The following is a 20,385-nucleotide window of genomic DNA, read 5'->3' as shown; positions in this document are numbered from 1 at the left end:
CTCGTAGTGGGGGTTATCTCAGCCATTGTGGTGAAGGAATTGGGGGAAAGGAACTTTGGCTTTGACTCCCTGAAGTACATGAACTGCGACATGGAGGAGAAAGGGATTGTTGCCCACGATTGTCTCCCGCAGGAGCCCCGCTGCCCGCTTCCAAGACGGTGGTGCCTCGGCAGCGAGGCTCCGGCGGGAGACAATCGCGGGCAAAAAATCCCTTTCTCCTCCATGTCGTGGTTCAGTCTACTTCAGATTGATGTGGAAGTGGAAGTGGATGAACAAGAGACGTCGGCAAACCCGACGCACTCGTTTGAGATTCATAATATCGTCTGGAAGCACACACAGCTTTTGGCCTTGATATTATGTATTATATGATATAGATATCTATGTATAATATGATATTATTTAGATAGAGAGCTCCAGGACTGTAACGCAAGTGCAGTACACATCAGGTTCTCTGATGTCTCTGGTATTTCCACAACAAGACTCGTAGTGGGGGTAATCTCAGCCATGGTTGAGAAGGAATTGGGGAAAAAGGAACTTTGGCTTTGACTCCCTGAAGTACATGAACCGTGACAAGGAGTTGAAAGGGATTGTTGCCCGCGATTGTCTCCCGCCGGAGCCCCGCAGCCCGCCGCCTTGAGGCACGCTGCCTGCTTCCGAGGAGGTGGTGCCTTGTCAGTGGGCAGTGGGACTCCGGCGGGAGACAATCGTGGGCGACAATCCCTTTCTCCTCCATGTCGCGGTTCAGTCTACTTCCGATTGATTTGGAAGTGGAAGAAGAACCAGAGACGTCAGAGAACCCGACGCAGTCGTTTGAGATTCATAATATCGTCTCGAGGCGCACACAGCTTTTGGCCATGATAATATATATTATATGATATAGATATTGAAGTGTTGTCTGTTCGTCTCATTCATGTAATAACCTACAAAATCACAGATATTTATGTATAATATGATATTATTTAGATATAGTGCACCAGTACTCCCGCCAGAGCACCCGGAGTGTTCTAGAATATTTACAGAACACGGCCAAAGGCTGTGTGCGCTTCGCCATTGCGATACATCCACTGTAAACAGAGCACATGGTACAAGCTCAAGCTCCTCAGGGCCACACCCCCACCCTCCTCCTTGACCCGCCTCTCTCCTCCTCATTTGCATTAAAGCTACAGCGCATTTGGGGAAAGCTCAATGTGCGACTGGCTCGTGGTGGCTGTAATTCTGCACCACGGCTGAATTTCGGGAACGTCTTCAAATACTGTGTTAGGGCCCACTAATATCTATATTAAAGCATCCATAGAGTAGCATGCCATGGGACCTTTAAGTGTTGTATCTAACGATATTATTGATAATTTACAACTAATAATGAATAGCTTACTAATGAGTATTCATGTATGGTTAGAAGTTGCAGTTATTCTAAAATGCTGCTGATAATTTGATGATTGTAGCCATTGATGGACTATCTGGCTTACTTACCCCCTATTCACTCTCTTTACGTGATGAACCTGGTTAGTATATGTAGATAGATAAGTAGATAGATGGATGGATGGATGGATGGATGGATGGATGGATGGATGGATGGATGGATGGATGGATGGATGGATGGATGGATGGATGGATGGATGGATGGATGGATGGATGGATGGATGGATGGATGGATGGATGGATGGATGGATGGATGGATGGATGGATGGATGGATAGACCAATAGATAGACCGACAGTTAGACAGATCTGATCGAATGTTGTTTTACAACCACTGAAGCTCACCTATCTATCCAATGAGTAAAAAACATTGACCAAGTGGTACCTATCTAAGTTTAAAATGACAAGTTGTCAGTCCTTCATCGTATAGTTTCCTTGTGAGCGATATATTTTGTAGATGGTGCATCAGTGATTAATGAAAAGGGACAAATGCTCCCTCTGCCGTGTTCCTGTACATGCGTGATGTGTAAGTGCAATGTGAGAGAGGTGTAGCAGCCACCGGCTGCCAGGAGAGGAGTGGGGAGCTAGGAAAGAAAAGGTGGAGAGAGTTGTAGAATGAAAAGTAAGAATACATAATTAAGGCGAGTGGGGCGGTGGAAACATGCTTTTTCAATTATCAGGTGATGGGAAACAAAGAGTCAGCATGTAGCACCGTTCTGATGTTATGTCACCTTCCCTCAACTCTCCCCCTTCACTTCCTCTCTGTCCTCTTTCCTCTCTGTTCATCTCTCATCAAGCACTTCTTTTCAATCTGAAAAATGGATCCCGTTGGTTAGTATTGTTTGATGAGTTCTTCTTAAGCTTTCTTACTTTCTTCACTGTTATAGGACTTGTCCTTGCCTATATAGAAAGAAGCTGATTACTTTAACTTAAGAATACAAAAATAAACATCATCAAAAGTTTTATTGGTAATATACTATATATACTTATTCTAAGACACACAATAATAAGAGTACATTAATTAACCATTAGTTAACATAAGTGAACACGCAATAATGAGTATGAACTAATAATTAATTCAGGATTAATTAACTGTTAACTAATTCTCTATTTATGGATACCATGTTAACTAACAGGGTTAGGGTTAGGGTTGACTCTAACCGCTACGACTTACCCCTATGCTAATGCTAAATAAAAATGTGTATTACTGTTGACAGTGCATTTTATTAATCAAACTAATAAAATATCTGTCCTCAAATGTGGGACCTGACACCCTTTAAGCCCCTTTAAAACCTTAATGAATTGTAACTTATTTTAACCAAAATAATAATAATAATTATTATTATTATTATAATAATTAATTATTATATTAATAATTTGACTCACCCACATTTAAGGATGCCATTTTAGAGCAAAAAAACTACCTAAAGGATAGTGCCCCAGCGCCCTTTGATTTGCATGACGTAGTAGATACCTTCAGACACTCAAAGGTTAAGAAGAGCCCCGGGCCAGATAACATAGGGGGTCACCTACTCTCCTCGTGCGCTGAACAACTTCGTCTAATATTTTATTACATATTTAAGCTCTCCTTGAGCCAACAGAGAGTCCCCAAAATTTGGAAAAACTCGACTATTGTACCAGTGGCACAAATCTGTCGCCCTAAGGTTTTAAATGATTTTAGACCAATTGTCTTGACCTCATTGGTGATGAAATGTTTCGAAAAACTAATGAAAAAGGTGCTCTTCGTCAAAACAGAGAATCTATTAGACCCACAACAATTTGCTTATAGGGCCAGGCGAGGGGTTGAGGATGCTACAGCCACTCTGCTTAACCTGATACTAGCACCTTGAAGGTAGCAACACTCATGCCAAATTTTTATTTGTTGATTTTTCATCAGCTTTTAACACTATTCAACCACACATTTTAGTTGATAAGCTGTTAAGAAATTTTAATTTAGATTTTAGTTTAGTGGGTTGGATTTTGGATTTTTTAACGGACAGAACTCAGAGAGTGAGGGTGAATGGGGTACTCTCAGAAAAGATACTGTCCTCTACAGGGTCACCACAGGGTTGTGTCCTGCCCCCTCTTTTATACATCCTATACACTGATATTTTAAAGTTTGCAGATGACTCAGCTATTGTTAGTCTTTTAAATGGAAAATAATCTGAGCATGGTCCTGTTTTAAACGATTTTATAGCCTGGTGTGATAGTGCTCACTTACACTTGAATGTATCAAAAACGAAGGACATGGTCATTGATTATAGGCGCAAGTCCCCCCCTACCCAGGTCACTGCTATAAACGGGCAACCTGTAGAGGTAGTTGGCTCATATTAATACCTGGGAAACATAATTGATGACAGGCTAAATTTTAATCTTGACACAGAGAATATATGTAAGAAAGGCCAACAGCGACTCTCCTGCCTCCGTAAATTGGCAAAATTCAATGTGGATAAAACCATTATGAGAATATTTTATAAATCATACATTGAATCTGTTTTATTTTTTTCTATGATATGCTTTGCCTCACTCGCCAAAGTAGTGAAGGCCGGTGGCAAAATCATAGGTGCCAAGCAAAGCAGTCTAGCAGACCTGTACAATAGATTTGTCCACAAAAAGGCAGAATCTATTTTATCAGCAAATGGTCATCCTCTTCATCCTGAAGAGGATGTTACCTATGAGGTCAAGACAATCAGTTGTTACCTTCTAAGTCACGTTTCAGATTCCCTGCAGTTAAAACCAATAGACATAGGCCCCGTTCACATGAAGCCGATTTCATGGCGAAACCGCAAAGGTCTTGTACGGTTCGGCCTTCCGTACACACGAAGCCGGCGAATCCGCTGACCGAAACCGCAAACTTCTGAAACCACCCTCGGAGGTGGTTTCAAATCTACCTGGTTTTGTTTTGGATTTGTGTGTACGCCTGAAACCGACTGAAACCGCAAACCATGACGTCATCGCCCCACCCCTCGACCTCCTAGCTAATGGCTCTTAAGCCCGCGGAGTCTCAGAAATCACATGCGAGCATGCGCATAAGGGCAGCCCTTATGCGCATGCTCGCCTCTTCTTATTATTTCATTTCTTCTGGATTTCTGTACCAGAAGCAGCGCCCCTTATGGGCCTGGAATGTGTACTACAGCGTTTCTACAGATCTACCCGGTTTCGCTTGGCTTCGTCTTTACGGAGATACTTCGAAACCGGATAGATCGAAACCGTAACGGTTTCGCCCGTTTCGGCTTCGTGTGAACGGGGCCATAGACTCTCATTTGTTCCCAGTGCCATTTCTCTACTGAACTCAGATTTTGGAGCTCTGGGCCGACATGGTGTGTTTGGTGCAGTGTGAGGTATGATTACCTGCTGTATGAAAGGTACTCCATGGAGAGCAGAAAGTGTTTCCTGTTTTTCATTTTTTATTTTATTTGACACATAGTAGTTATTATTATTATTCTGATTTACATGGGTATGTCATGCAGGGATTCTTATCAGCATGCCTGTATACACTCTGCACTATACTATCTGCATGTATGTTTGGTCTGTCATGTTGTACTTTCTGTCCTATGTTGTCTATTGATGTCTTGCTGCAAACAAAATCGCCCTTAGGGGACAATAAAAAGCTTTAACTTAACTAATAATAATATTAATACTAATAAATATAACCGCAAGCGGTGATTAACGGGGTCCGAGCAAAATTAAAAGTGAAGAACACACTAATGGAAGATATATAAATATATTGTCATATTTAAGGAAAGATGTTCCACTTATAAACCTAAACTGCAGGGCTTTCTTCAAAGCATATACCTGGAAAATCTTTAAAAAATCTGGGCAAATTAAACATTTGTAGTCAAGAACACTAACGGAAGAAATATAAATATGACAGAGTTAATTATGAAGGAAAAATGGTTAATGAAGAAGTTCCCCTTAATGCCATACTGTGTCTTGGCAGTCCGATTCTTGGAAACTAATGAGCCGGAATGTTGATTGCCTGATGAATTTCAGGTGCTGTTCAATGTTTTGTTTCTTAAATGAGTGGCAATGACAGAAAGTCATGTTCAGCTTGTTCAGAAACCTTGAATCTGGATTTCGAACTCTCAACCTAAGGATCACCAGCACACTATCATTCATTATCCCGTTGAGCCACTGACATTCCTGAACTGGATGAAGCCTCATTCACAATGTGAAAATGTCGATTGATAAGCACACAACATCAAGAAAACTCCAAGCACACATTTCACAAGAGAATTAAAGGCTCTCAAAAAAGATTTGGAACTGTTAATGGTATCCACCTAATGATAGCCGTAGGTATTATACCATAAGGTAGTTATACAATAACAAAATGGTCATATAGGCAAAATGGGTTGAGAGTGTGGACATTTGGCTTTTCTATGAAATTGTGGGAAGTAAAAATGCAGGCAGAAGACCAGGGTGAAAAAGATGCATCTGATTTTAGAAAATAGAGAAATAAGCCTAATTCATGATTTTTTTACAATAGCGTCACCTTTGGTTGCAGTACCACAAATTTGGGTTTATGGATAGAGGGGAAAATTTCAAGTGTTTTCGACTTACGGTATAGGCTGCAGTATGACTTTTACAGAATTTCCGAAAAAAAAACGTTACAGAAACAATAGGGGCGAAGCAGCTTTGCTGCTCGGACCCCTAATAATAATAAGGTAGATCTTATTTAGGAGTTTATAGGCAGCGTTGATATGTGGCCTTAGTTGACATTATCTAAAAGCTATGTAAAACGTCAGAGGCCATGGAAGCAATATTTTGCATTATGCATAAACTCAAACGAACATCACTCTCATTTCCAACCACTAACACGTGGTGCTTGTGTGAGATACACAAACAAACTCACACAAACACACACACACACACACACACACACACACACACACACACACACACACACACACACACACACACACACACACACACACACACACACACACACATACACACACACAGTCAATCCAGAGTCACTCACACATGTACACAGTGGTTTCTGTGGCTTCATGAAATTTGCAATTGTTGGCCTCTCCATTATTCACAAGCTACAACACACTTTGTTCAGTGTTCTGATTGCTGCTTGAAGGCCTGCATAAATAAAAATAATGCCATGGAAAGCAGAGCACTAAAAACCACAGCAACATTTCAAAAATACAATTTAAGAAATGCAGGGTTTACTGAACAATAATATTAAAATAACACTTCAAAAAGAGAACTACTCGGAAAAATCGATTGTCTATTGAGTCCTCACTAGTGAATGTGTGCATTACCTGTGTTGTAATGCTTGGTGCAATATCTCAGATCGGATTCGTCCTTGAGGAGGAACTGTGGAAGGGTAAGCCCATCGGCTACTTGGACTGGTCCGTTCTCCTGCCACTCAAAGATCAGGTCATTCATGGTGTAACCAACTAGAGAGAGAGGACATAGAAACATAATAGTGGTGATCACTCATCACATGACATGAATCCTTCTTTTACCTTTCACCTCCATCGTTCCCACAGATGATTCATCGGGATTGAGTGTTCTCATGTGTTTTAAGTAAGGGATAATCACCGAGGCAGGGCAATAAACAGTTTGATATGCCCGGCTCATGGACGGCTGGTGGACGGTAACCTTCCACGAGCCAGCCATATCAAACTGTTTATTGCTCTGCCTTGAGGTGATTATCTCGTTTATTCTACTTCATGCTTGCCAACATAATAAAACAATTCAAATACTTTAATAATTATGCTTTTTCTTATTTGTATTGCATGCTTTTTAAATGTATACTCTGTTTACGTTCATCTCCCTCAAAAAGTAGTCCCCTTTAATTACGATCGATCAAACACGTTTTGGACACCTCGAAGGGCATTATCCCGCTGCGCATATACCATGGTCACTTGCCAAAGAAACTTGCCAGTCAGCAGCAAGTACAACCGACAAGTCAGCGGGCAACCTGCCGGGTTAATGCCCCCCTCCCAGCCAATCAGAATCAAGCATTCTTAAACGAAGTAGTAGAATAAGTGGTGATGATGACATCCCATCTACCATCTATTCTTATTTTTCTATGGCTGAGACACGGAGGACGAGGAGCCAGCACACCTGAGCTGTCTTCCTCTCTCCTCCCATGTCTCCCACTGTTAAGTGGTAGGGGGGGACATGGGAGGAGAGGGAGACAACTGAGCCGTCTCCCTCTCCTCCCATGTCTCCCACTGTTAAGTGGTAGGGGGGGACATGGGAGGAGAGGAAGACAACTGAGCCGTCTCCCTCTCCTCCCATGTATCCAACTGTTAAGTGGTAGGGGGGGACATGGGAGGAGACTCACTTTACAACTGACTCACTTTACAACTGACTGAAATCAGCAAATGAAAACAACCTCCACTCTATGATGTAATACCAACATGTGACGGCACAGTTGGCTGTCATTCATGCGGCCTGGCGGTGATGCAATGAAGCACAATAAAATGCCAAATTAAAACAGCTAATGATTAGGCCCAAGCCCGATCCTCGACCCCCCTCTCCACAACAGCCCTGGGGTCGGGCTGCGCTCCGCATGCCACGAAGGGTGAGTCATGAGACCATCAATATGCTTTAACAAGCTCTCAAATAGAGGCAAATGGAGGACAGGGATTATTTGAACAGATGGGAAGGAACGAAAATAGCAACAAACAACGCATCCAATCAAGGCCTGCGATGCAAAAAGCTGGACAACACACACAGACTTAAGAGTTGGAGAAGAAGAGGTCAGATAGAGAGGGGGTCAGTGGGGAGGCTGTTTGACATCCCGCTGTTGTGTTTCATACCTGATCATGTTGTCCTTATACATAATACAGTCTGACTATGGTGCCATTCGAAATAGATAACTTGTTGTTGCCGGCCCTAAGTAGGGCCGGTAATAGGGGGAATTGGGATTCTAATTATGAGCTGGAAATCCATAGACTTGTACTGGTAGCCAAACAAGACGGCCCTGTGTCAGATGTCTGATATCTGATATCTGTAACGAATAAATTGAATGACAATTAAAACCGCTTTGTATCATGGGACATAGTGTTGGGGTTAGGGTTAGTGGAAATAACAGCATATCAGTTGTAAGTTATTTTAAAGTGCATTATGGGTATTAAGTAGGTGACCTTGGGTGTTTTGAAAGGCGCCTCTAAATTAAATGTATTATTATTTATTATTATTAAGTAGAGCTGTCAAGCGATTAAAATATTTAATCGTGATTAATCGCATTAATGTCATAGTTAACTCACGATTAATCGCAAATTATTTTCCTATGCTTAATATCCCTTGATTTTTTTGTCCCATAATTCTTCTCATTTAATTCTCTTATCAACATGGTGAAGTGCATCGGCTTGCCTTGTGCAAATTATTTTTTATTGATAACAACATTGGCATATACTGATCATATACTGATACAAAAAAAGAGCCTATAGTGCAATTAAACGACTGCTTTGAACAAATGTCATTTGAACATAGCAGTCAGGCTACTGCTTCTTTGTTTTGAGCCAAAGAATTTTTTTTTTTTTTAATAAAATTATTGCGTTAATCGCGCGATATTTTTTTTAACGCCGTTAAAATTGGTTAGCGTTAACGTCGTTAATAACGCGTTTAACTGACAGCTCTAATATTAAGTAATATACAACATACAGTATATGACTATATGATTTTATATATATATATACACTATCTCTATACTATATATAGGAACCAGATTTGTACACTCACATTATGTACAGTGTTACAAAATGATGACGACAATTGTTAACGTAGCAATCGTAAATGCTAAGCATTTGTTTCTATAAATATCTTTACTGTAACGCCAGCGATATTGTTCCCCTTTCCTCTGATAAAGGTACTTATTTTAAGTGGCTTTGGATACAAGCGCCTGTTAAATGCCCTAAATGTAAATGTAAAACACCTATAATAGTGCACTATATATGACTATTACCATTACTATTTGTATAAACTGAAACAACTGTCAACTGCCACCTCTTATTGCCAGTTCCATCAAACTCACAGTAACACAAGCCCATTGGGAACATGTTTCATCACACAAACAGCCCAAGTCCTCAACAGGGTTAGAATTTAAGAAAAAAAAAAAAGTGTAAATATATATTCATATATTTACACAATATTTAGACAGATAATGTCATGTTGAAATATCTGTGCGTATATGTGTGCATGTGTGTTTGTGAGAGAGAGTGTGTGTGTGTGTGTGTGTGTTTATTTGTATGTTTGTGAGAGAGTATATCCGAGAGACAGTATGTGTGTGTGTGTGTGTGTGTGTGTGTGTGTGTGTGTGTGTGTGTGTGTGTGTGTGTGTGTGTGTGTGTGTGTGTGTGTGTGTGTGTGTGTGTGTGTGTGTGTGTGTGTGTGTGTGTGTGTGGTTGTTTGTGTTTGCAAGAGAGACTGTGTGGGTGCGTGTGTGTGAGTGGGTTAATTTGTATGTTTGTTAGACAGAGAATGTTAAGAGTTTGTGTGTGTGACTTTGTGTGCGTGCAGGCATGCATGCCTAGTGTATGTGTAGTATATTTATTCATTCACTTACAACTTTCCAGTTGCATAATGCACGTTTGGACGTCCATTGGAAAGTTCTTTAAATCCATGGGACACGACAGGGTCAGTGTGAGCCTGATAGAGATGGAGGACGAGAAGACAAAGAGAGGGGGGAGGAAAGTGGAAAAGACACAAAGGACAGACGGTTGGTAAAAATAAAGAAGACGTATATGATTAAAGCATTATTCTACCATTCCACCATTAACACCCACCACCTCCCCCACTCCACCGTACCTACTGCTGGTTGCCATGCCTTCCACCCCCATCCAGCCCAGCTACACTGTGTATTGCACAGTGTAGCTAGGGTCTGTCCTGTGGGGACAGACCCGTACTAGACCCGTGTGATTTGACTAAATTAACTGGTATGTTTTCATATTTTTATGCAGAAAATGTAGTTTTCATATTTGCCTAAATGTGAGCCTTGAAAGTATTGATGTCATAGAAAGAGATCCTATTCTAAATAAGCTGAGCCTATGGCAGAGCCAATATGTGGAAGAGACATTATTCAATGCCACACCCACAACCTTTTACCTAATGGAGTAAAGAACATTGCCATTCTTGAATATCCTGAGAAGTTTGTTATCCGTTGTGACTCCATGAAAATGGGCTCCCTTCTCATTGGCAAAGAAGAGATCTGGTTTCCATATGGAGTCTAACATGGAGGGGTCAAGGTCGAGGGAGTCGTCGGGGTACTCAGTGAAGGCCAGCCTGGGGTCGTTCCACTGCTGCCTCAGGAAGATGTTCACACGGTAGTCCTGGAGGGAGAGAGAGACCATCAGAGGACAATTCATATAACAAAGTCTAATATGGCATCGGCCTATTGATATGAGACTGATATGAATTTATCCAATGTAGGTGAGTCAATCTATGAAAAAAAAGGGCTTAACCCCAAAAAAATTGATACAAAAGGTTTTTCAATGGATTCTCGTAGTATTTGGTGTGCTGAATAACATACTAAAAGTATACCAAAATATACCTCCCAGAAAGCCCTCATTTCCAAGATGGCGGCCGAAATGGCGGCGGGGAGCTTGACCAGAATCAACTGATTCTTTTACTTTTTCAAATGATTTTTCACTTGATTCTGGTACCTGCAAATATGCTTATGAACATACTAACAATCTAGGAAAATATAACTCCCAGAAAGGCTTCATTTTCATAATGGTGGCCGGGAGCTTAGAATGGCTATATCTCAAATGGAAAATGTTACAAAAGAATGTTTCAACTGATTCTGGTACCTCTATACATTAAGAACGTGCGACAAATCTAGGTAAATATAACTGCTAGAAAGGCATCATTTTCATCATGTTAAAATTGGTTACTATTCAAACTAGAAAGGTTGTGTTGGTGTTGAACAACATAAATGCCACACTTATTGTGGTCTTTATTCATCATCATCTTCGGGCTCCTCTGGAAGAAACTTGTTATGTGGATTGTCACATTATTTAAGTTGACATGGTCCACAGACAGTAGTACAACTTAAAGGTAGTCCATATTTTCTGCAAGAGCAGCGGAGTGTCTTGCAGGCAGTGGTACAGTTACAATGAATGACCTTCAAGAGACTGTCTGGAGCAACATTCATTGTTGACATGAGTGGGACAAATCTATTGTCCTGCAGGCTCCACCCCCAGTTCAGGGCATCCATACCATCTTCTGTTCCCATCCAGACCATGACCAGGTAGTATGCTCTACGACAGTGAAATTTGGTCGCAGATTCAGTTGGTGGCAGACGTTCAGGCGTTACAGTTGATGAAGCTGAGACAACCTTCTTGCTGAAAATGTTATATCGCATTGCTGCAAGGGAATCTGTGCACTTTCCACCAAAGAGGACAGCCATTACTTGGCACCCAAGGTCATCGATCACCTCTGTGGTCTGGTTTGGGACAATGAATGCATTGGCACAAGATCGAAGGACAGGATCCCCTTTTACAAGCTTCTGGAAAGCAGTCTTTTTGCCAACCCCGAAGATCCGAGAAGTTGTGTCACAGCCAGTGAAAGCATGGATGAACATCAACTGAGAACACACATCATGTCCAAGTACTTCTTTGAAATGGTTTACGGCATACACTTTAAAACTGCCATCAGCTTTTGACTTGTCTGATCTGAAATAAACGCCCTTACTATCTCTCTGTGCATAGTGAAGTAGTAAGACAAGGAGATCTGTATCTTCTCCAATCAGCGTAGTGGTGAGAAGAAGAGATGATTCCACTGCGGCCCTTACGATGTCTACATCAGCATCTCCAATTGAATTGACCACAGTGCAACCCCTTTCTTTCAGTTCATCGCTTATCATTTGGATCAGCCTCTGTTTATTTAGATCTCTTGACAGGAACTCCTCCTTCTTACCTGAGAACTCTGTCTCAGCAGTCAAGTTGACAATGGGATGAATATTGTTTCCTCTTCTTTGATGTGTGTTGTCTTTAATGGATGGCCCATCCCCATAGCCATCGAACACAATGGTGGTAGCTGAGCCATAATGTTGGATGGTGAAGTCTGCATATGACTGCGCAATTTTACCGTAGCTTTGTCCGAGCTTCCATGGTATTCGGTGAAGGAGTGAACCTCCATCAAGAACATAATGATCTGTTTCTGGTACAGTATCTATGATTGCATCACTTGCATGATCACAGATTGCGTGTGCAAGTTGTGGTTTATCAGCCTTGCGGAAGATGTTTCCAGCTTCAAAGAGGGCAGGAGGGAAAGGACTGAGTTCGTAACACATAACCTCCTCCAATGATAGCTCTCCAGTTTGGAGAGCAACCTTGATAGACGATTTTTGTCCAAGGGTTATGGCTTTATCTTTTCTACTAAATGAGAATGTGAATGCAGGCTGTCCAATCATTTTGTGCATGATATTGCGTCCAACAGAGTCATAATCATGCACGTTCACTCCGTCTTCAGCAACAACACCTGTAACAACATTCCTTAAAGAAGAGTCTGGAGAGAAAGGTGACCATATAGCAAGTTTTGAAGTGATCTTCTCCAGGTCAGCAGCATCCCTTTTCATCCTTGCCTCTGTTGAGTCCTTGTGCTGTTCTGATGTTGTGTATGTCTGGTTTGTGAACTCCTGCATTGCGGTGTTGTACTCTGAAGTTATGCACTTTGACATGGTCCAAAGGGCTCTCTGATTGTCAGTCATTCCACTTCCATGCGTCATACCACCGGTAGTTGGTAGTTGGCTGCTCAAGTTAGGTCTTTACTCGAAGTAAGTCTAATGGCAAATGAACAGAAAATGAGAAGCAGAGCAAGTCTTATAAAGAAGACACTCCCCCTTCCACTGTGTGTGTGTGTGTGTGTGTGTGTGTGTGTGTGTGTGTGTGTGTGTGTGTGTGTGTGTGTGTGTGTGTGTGTGTGTGTGTGTGTGTGTGTGTGTGTGTGTGTGTGTGTGATTTCCTCGCACAAAGCACAGGAACCTGTCCGTTCCCGCAGTCAAAGCACGGGAACCTGTCTTACTCCCGCAGTCCATGCTCCCCTATTCCATCAGGCAGTCATTTTGAAAATGATGCCTTTCTAGCAGTTATATTTACCTAGATTTGTCGCACGTTCTTAATGTATAGAGGTACCAGAATCAGTTGAAACATCCTTTTGTAACATTTTCCATTTGAGATATAGCCATTCTAAGCTCCCGGCCGCCATTTTGGACGCCATTATGAAAATGAAGCCTTTCTGGGAGGTATATTTTCCTAGATTGTTAGTATGTTCATAAGCATATTTACAGGTACCAGAATCAAGGAAAAATCATTTGAATAATCTTTTTCTATTGAGATATATAGCCATTTTAAGCTTGGCCGGCCACCATTTTGGACGCCATCTGGAAAATGAAGCCTTTCCGGAAGGTTTATTTTCCTAGATTTTTAGTATGTTCATTAGCATGTCCAGGAGTACCAGAATCAGTTAAAATTCCTTTGCAGCATTTTTTCAATTTGAGATATAGCCATTTCAAGCTCCCCGCCGCCATTTCGGCCGCCATCTTGGAAATGAGGGCTTTCTGGGAGGTATATTTTGGTATACTTTTAGTATGTTATTCAGCACACCAAATAGTACTAGAATCCATTGAAAAACCTTTTGTATCAATTTTTTTGGGGTTAAGCCCTTTTTTTTCATAGATTGACTCACCTAATAGGTTTGGAGAGCAGAATGAAGGGACTAACTGTTATAAAAAGCCGAATGGTGATTTCATATTTTGATGATATTTCTAAGTAGATTTGTGTGCTTTTTATAAAAAGAAAATCCAATTTCCATCGATAGATTGCTTTTCATGAGTAACATTTGCCTTGTGTTATAATCATTTAAAGTGCTCCCCTTTGTGCTTCCTTTGCATGCAGTACACGTATGTACTGTATGTGTGTCTATGTACCTGTGTAATGAGGCTGTGTGTCTGTCTCTACATGTTGTGTTTTATTAACGTTTTCACACATTGTCTGGTTGAAGGATTCTTGGAATTTATGCATGAAGTGAAATGAACTGTTTTGGAAATAAATAAGAAAACATGCACTCACACATATTTACAAGCACGCCCGATTGTTCAGTGGAGCATCACTAGCATAGATGCATATAATATAAGGTCAGTGGGTTCCAAAAGCTTCCCAAATGTTGTGACCCTGGGGTTTTAAAAGCTGGCGGTTTCCATCAAGCCCAAAAGAGGCTCATCGTGTTACAACATGGCCTGTTCAAGTTCACATTTCACCACAAATGGCACGCAGAATTGAAGGCGCGACAGTTTCTGCTAGGATTCTGGTGGTGCTGGCCTATGTTTAGTCAGATCAGTTTAAAAAGTAGAAGTAAAGAAATACATAAATATTTTTGAGGTGTTGGTGTTACAGTACGAGAAGAAACCTTTTGTTTTCGCAACAAAAAAGTGCTTTATCCCTTATCCCTCTCTCCATCTGTCTTTATTTGGGAGTAAAGATTAAGCCAAGATGACAGTCTCTATCCATTTTACTTAGTTTTTTGAAGACGGCTACCTTTTTAAACGGCATCCCATGATGAGTTTGGCACAAGGCTATGTTTTGTTGTGAGATGCTGTGTTGGTTTATATCCCCCTCTGTGCTAAATGCCTCCGCTGACTCTGAACACCACTACACATGAACACACGCAGAGAACAAGAGGCATGGCTTCATGCACAGCACTGTTTCTCACTATTTCTGATATGACCTAACTAAACCAACTTTTAGAGTAAGCAAGCAAATCAAATGCATTTGTAAAGCACCTTTCATATAAACTAAGTCACAGAGTGCTTTATGGGCCAAACAAAACAGGACATAAAACACAATCACTAATAAAAACACATAATATTACACATACTTCTCAATAAAAGCCTGGAAGAAGTGTCTTTGAAGGCTTTAATAAAGTGTCCACAGTCTCTGTGGACACTTTATAGAGTAGGGTCTCCCTACTCCCACTTCCAAGGGGAGGGTGCTCCAGCCCTAAAGCCCCTGCCCCCTCTAGTTGGGTCCTGAGTCCTTGGAACAGTAACTAGGTCCTGTTAGTCTGGGTGACCAAACCACCATCACCGTGCCCCCTGTCATCACTGAGACATCCGTTACTAATATCATTTAGCAGAGTGACTTAATGTGTCTCTGTCTCTGCCTTTACGTCAATGTGAATTGAAACAATGGCAATATAGCACTTCGGTCATTGTTATAAGAGATTTTGGAAAGTACTTTCAAACTCAACATTAATTCCAAAAGACGCGAGTGCTTTACATCCGGGGAAGGTGCACTCAGGCTTAATGTTCTTGTGTTCTTGTGTCATTTTGACAAATGATATTAGGCCGGGATGTTCTTGAAGAACAGAGGAGACGGTTACCATGTTTGGAGGATTAGCCTGAAGACACATGTAGGGTGTAGTGAGTCTGATGGGGATCTGGACCGGACATGTCGCTCTCTGAGTTGCACTAAGTTCATGTTTGTGTGTGGGGAGTGCCGGCGGTACGCAGGGAGCTCCCCAGTCCGGGGCTATGTCGCCTGTGAGAGGAGCTAACAGCAGGAGGGAGAGATGAACAGCCAGATGGTGGGGAGGAGAGGTCCACTGTAAGCCCTGCTACGCGACATATGGCCCATACAGACCTCCCTCTCCCTCGGAATCCCCCACTGTCTGTTTCCCCCACCTTCCCTCCATCAGTCTACATTATCGCTCTGTCCTTTGTGTTTCACATCTCAGTCTACATTATCGCTCTGTCCTTTGTGTTTCACATCTCAGTCTACATCATCGCTCTGTCCTTTGTGTTTCACATCTCAGTCTACATTATCGCTCTGTCCTTTGTGTTTCACATCTCAGTCTACATCATCGCTCTGTCCTTTGTGTTTCACATCTCAGTCTACATCATCGCTCTGTCATTTGTTTTTCACATCTCAGTCTACATCATCGCTCTGTCATTTGTGTTTCACATCTCAGTCTACATCATCGCTCTGTCCTTTGTGTTTCACATCTCAGTCTACATCATCGCTCTGTCATTTGTGTTTCACATCTCAGTCTACATCATCGCTCTGTCCTTTGTGTTTCACATCTCAGTCTACATCATCGCTCTGTCATTTGTTTTTCACATCTCAGTCTACATCATCGCTCTGTCATTTGTTTTTCACATCTCAGTCTACATCATCGCTCTGTCCTTTGTGTTTCACATCTCAGTCTACATCATCGCTCTGTCCTTTGTGTTTCACATCTCAGTCTACATTATCGCTCAGTCTTCAGTTCAATGTCAACAATTGATTGAATGTCCAAATTTTAATTTCTCCTTTTAGGTAACATATACTAATAGCTATTTGTATTTTGGCCAATATTACACAAATCTTCACTAATTCACTATGCAGTCTTATTACATGCAATTATGTAATTATATTAATAATTTAAAGGATAACAAACTAATATTTAAAGGTATTTTATGTCATTTCTGCCAGGTTTCTCAATCAAAACAATGACAAGAGGACATAGTTTGATGCTGCTGCAGTAGGGTGGGAACATGGACGTTGTTGACTTCATCCCGATCACCAGGGAAAATCCATCTGACGTGAGGCAGGCAGAAGTCATGTTCACGGATGGGTTAATGTATACACGTTTTATTCATGTTACATTTAGTTTATTGACATAATGACTGTGGGGGGACGTGCGACGTCTGGCCTGCAGGGGGAGTATGGGCAGGTTGGGAGCGCACCGGATTGGCTGGGGGTTATTGGACCTGAGTGCAGCAGGTGTCAGCACTCAGGCCAATCAGGGAGTGTTTGTATTTATGTGCCTGCTTTGTGTTGTAGTGAAAGAGGAATCCAGGAAGGATCGGGAGCGGAGGGACAGGGGCGATCGCCGCCAGAGATCGCCTTGAACGCACCCTTTGACCGCTTTGAGCGGAGTTATGATTGACATTTAAACAACATGGGTTTTTGGACTTGCGAGCGATCAAAATAAAAGGACTTTCTATTGGAAGAGAAAACCTGGTGTCCAAGCGCTCTGTGAACCCCTTACAATGACATTTCAATAAAGAAGCCGCAAGCAACATAACGATAACTTGCTGACTAAACTAAGTAATTTAATGTATGTCATTCATGTGAAGCCCAGTGCAGTTATCCCTGTTCAAAACAATCATTCTATAAAAACTTGAATTGTTACGTTACCGTATATATATCAGTGTTTCCCACCTAATTTAGTGGTCCTTGTGGTGGTACCTCATGGGGGTACCTGATGGGGGAGGGGGTTTAAAGTGTATTTTACAAATACATTGGATATTCAGATTTTCATACTCAGATTTACAGTATGTGAGAGAAGGCGATCTCACGAGAGACTTCATCACCAGTATGAGTCCTGTGTTGTCTTGCGGTGTCCTGCCCAGGAGAGATTTGGGTAGCAGACCTCCTCTCTAAAAGACATCATTTGGTGAATTTTTCTAAACAATAGGAAAATTACAAAGTCTCGGGTATCTAAATGTTCCCAATGGATTTAATGTGTTTTTTTGAAGTGTATCTCACTAGCTCCATAACAGTAAAATTAAGGTAAAGACCTGCGTTGCCAATTGAGTTCTAGTGTGGGCTTAACACACATTTACTGTATATAATACAGGGAAAACTGACCTGACATAGACTGTATATAATTTAACAGAATTTCCATTGTGTATCTCATACTTTTTCCACACCAAAATAGCCTGAGTATTCGTTCAAATTTAGACAGTGTATTCATTATTTTGTATTCCTGCCATCGCTAATACCGATTGGTGAACTCCGACTTTTTCTGATTCAGAGTGTGATTCACGGGGAGGGGGGGCTGTTCCCAGATGGGCCCTTGTTAGTGTGTGTGTGAGAGAGAGAGCGAGAGTGAATCAATGGTTAACGTGCAGCTGTACAATGAAATAAGATCTGACCCATTTAAAAAAATAAATAATGCAGGGAAAAACACTGCCGATCACGTATGGCGTTGTATGGCACGAGCAACTTGTCAAAGTAGCACCTTGGAGCAAGCTAGTTCGACATTGTAATATCATACATCATAAATAAGATCGCTACTGGATTAAGCTACGGGCCAAAGGGCATATGTTGCCATTGACATGCTACCAAATGTAAGAGACCGTTCGTTACCTGTGATTGTCTTTAGGTATCTGAATGCGGAAATTTTACATATATCTTTATCCATTTTCTAATATGTATTAGACCAACTTCTACCAAAAGGTTAGCACTACCTTAAGAGCTTATGATTTGATGATTTGATGATATTGGTCCTGCCCTTCTGGCTGTTTCATTTGGTAGCTGAAGTTGCTAAACTAAATTGGAGCATGAATATACACATTGTGTAAGACATATTCAATAGGCATGCAGCACTGACCACACAACCACTCGGCAAGCAGAGGTGCTATGATGCAGCTATGTATTTTCAGCAACACTCATGGATTAATGGGGGAGCAGGTGCGCTCCTCGGGTGGGAATGGGGCAGCTGACGATCATACAGAGGTCTGATCAGAGCCCTGCTCTGGGAGGGAGGACACACGTCCAGAGATGGTCATGAAGGGGAAGCCCTTTTTGCATGCCAGTGGTAAGATATTTGAAGATGGATTAATTTACTATCTTCACTTCTACTACTACTGTATATTTGGTCCTCTTGTATCCGGAATTCCCAAATGATGAGGGTAATTAATAGCCCACTAATCGACTTAAGATAACAAATTATAATTCCAATTGGAATGAAAAATATTAGGAAATAAATATATTGTTTAAACAAAGTCAAATGTGTTATTTACCATCTTTTTTGAGGTAAACAATGTCTATTGAACAAGATAAATCCATTTACAATCAGCTCTAACAAATGCTTATTTGAGCAATAACTGTTACGTACCATTGTAGTCTCAGCAATTGAACCAAAGCTGTTAATGAAAATGTTACAGGATACATTGACGGCTGGACCTGTGATAGACCAAGCACAGAAGGGACAGAGATTTAAGAGGCAAAACAGGATAGGTTTTTTAATTTCAATAATAAAGATTACCCATTGTATGATCACAACTAAAAAAAAAATAATAATAATAATAATCTCTGCCCTTTCTTCATATTCATGATTTATCTTGCATTCCACATTTCAGAGGTGCATGACACACCTCTGAAATGTTGAAGCTCTGCAATCACTGTTCACAAACCGCTGTTCCCAGCGGCGGTTCAGAACCCCAACATATTGACCATGGCCTTGAGTGGAATGCATACCCACTTCACAAACAGCCCATTGCGGTGACTTTAAATTCAGATTTGAACTATTCCAGCTCATTTGGATCAGTGAGCATCCATACTGTAGTTCACCAGCCATTGGTAGTAGAAAGTGGGGTTGGGGGGAAAATAGAAAGATAATCTCTAGTACCAAAACCGAAATGTATATTCCAAGACCTCAGTATAATCATCTATACCATAATACCTTTACTAAAACTTCAGTCATGCAAAGAAACACAGATGATACTAGTTACAAAAGTACCTTTAAAGTTTGGTCTTATCCTGGCATCATATCCAGACGTCCTGCCCATGAGTTTGTCTAAGAAGTCTGATGGGGACATGGGAATGGGGCGACTCCGAGCACCATGGTCCGGCTCCTTGCAGTGACTTCCACTTAAATAGACAGTGATAGAAACAAAGTGAGCATAGATAATCATCCAGAATCCTTGAGAACTAATGAACACTACTATGTGTATTTATTATTTCCAACAACAGGTGTATCTTCAGTTAATTTTTCTTTGGTACTAGTTTTTCACGTAGAATCCAGTTTCTGATGTTGATAACGTTCACACCTTAATAATTCTGGTTGAAGTTGACTGTGGTACGGAGCTTGGAGGGTGAAATGGGAGTAATTTTATGAAGCGAGCGTGCTCTTTATTTTTCGCAGTAAGCTTGGTAGAATTCCAGTACCAAGCACATATTTGCATGAAAACCCACAAGAAATGCATTATTTCTTGTTGTTCGTAGTGACAATCA

At 41.2% G+C, this 20,385-nt stretch overlaps 1 protein-coding gene across 1 annotated transcript in view; it reads right to left on the bottom strand.

Moving 5' to 3' along the window:
• Positions 1-19,970, bottom strand: part of glra3 (glycine receptor, alpha 3) — a 37,511-nt gene extending 17,541 nt beyond the window's left edge. Inside the window, exons 1-5 of the mRNA XM_056587354.1 lie at positions 19,892-19,970; positions 19,268-19,335; positions 10,490-10,713; positions 9,951-10,033; positions 6,691-6,828 (exon numbers count right to left, since the gene is read on the bottom strand). Coding sequence (XP_056443329.1) covers positions 6,691-6,828; positions 9,951-10,033; positions 10,490-10,713; positions 19,268-19,335; positions 19,892-19,970 — 592 coding nt within the window. The remainder of the gene's footprint in view (positions 1-6,690; positions 6,829-9,950; positions 10,034-10,489; positions 10,714-19,267; positions 19,336-19,891) is intronic.
• Between the last annotated feature and the right edge of the window lie 415 nt (positions 19,971-20,385).

This window comes from Gadus chalcogrammus, chromosome 3, assembly GCF_026213295.1.
Source record: "Gadus chalcogrammus isolate NIFS_2021 chromosome 3, NIFS_Gcha_1.0, whole genome shotgun sequence".
Classification (NCBI taxonomy): Eukaryota; Metazoa; Chordata; class Actinopteri; order Gadiformes; family Gadidae; genus Gadus; species Gadus chalcogrammus.
Note: the sequence above shows the minus strand (reverse complement) of the source record. Positions and strands in the feature narration are given on the sequence as shown.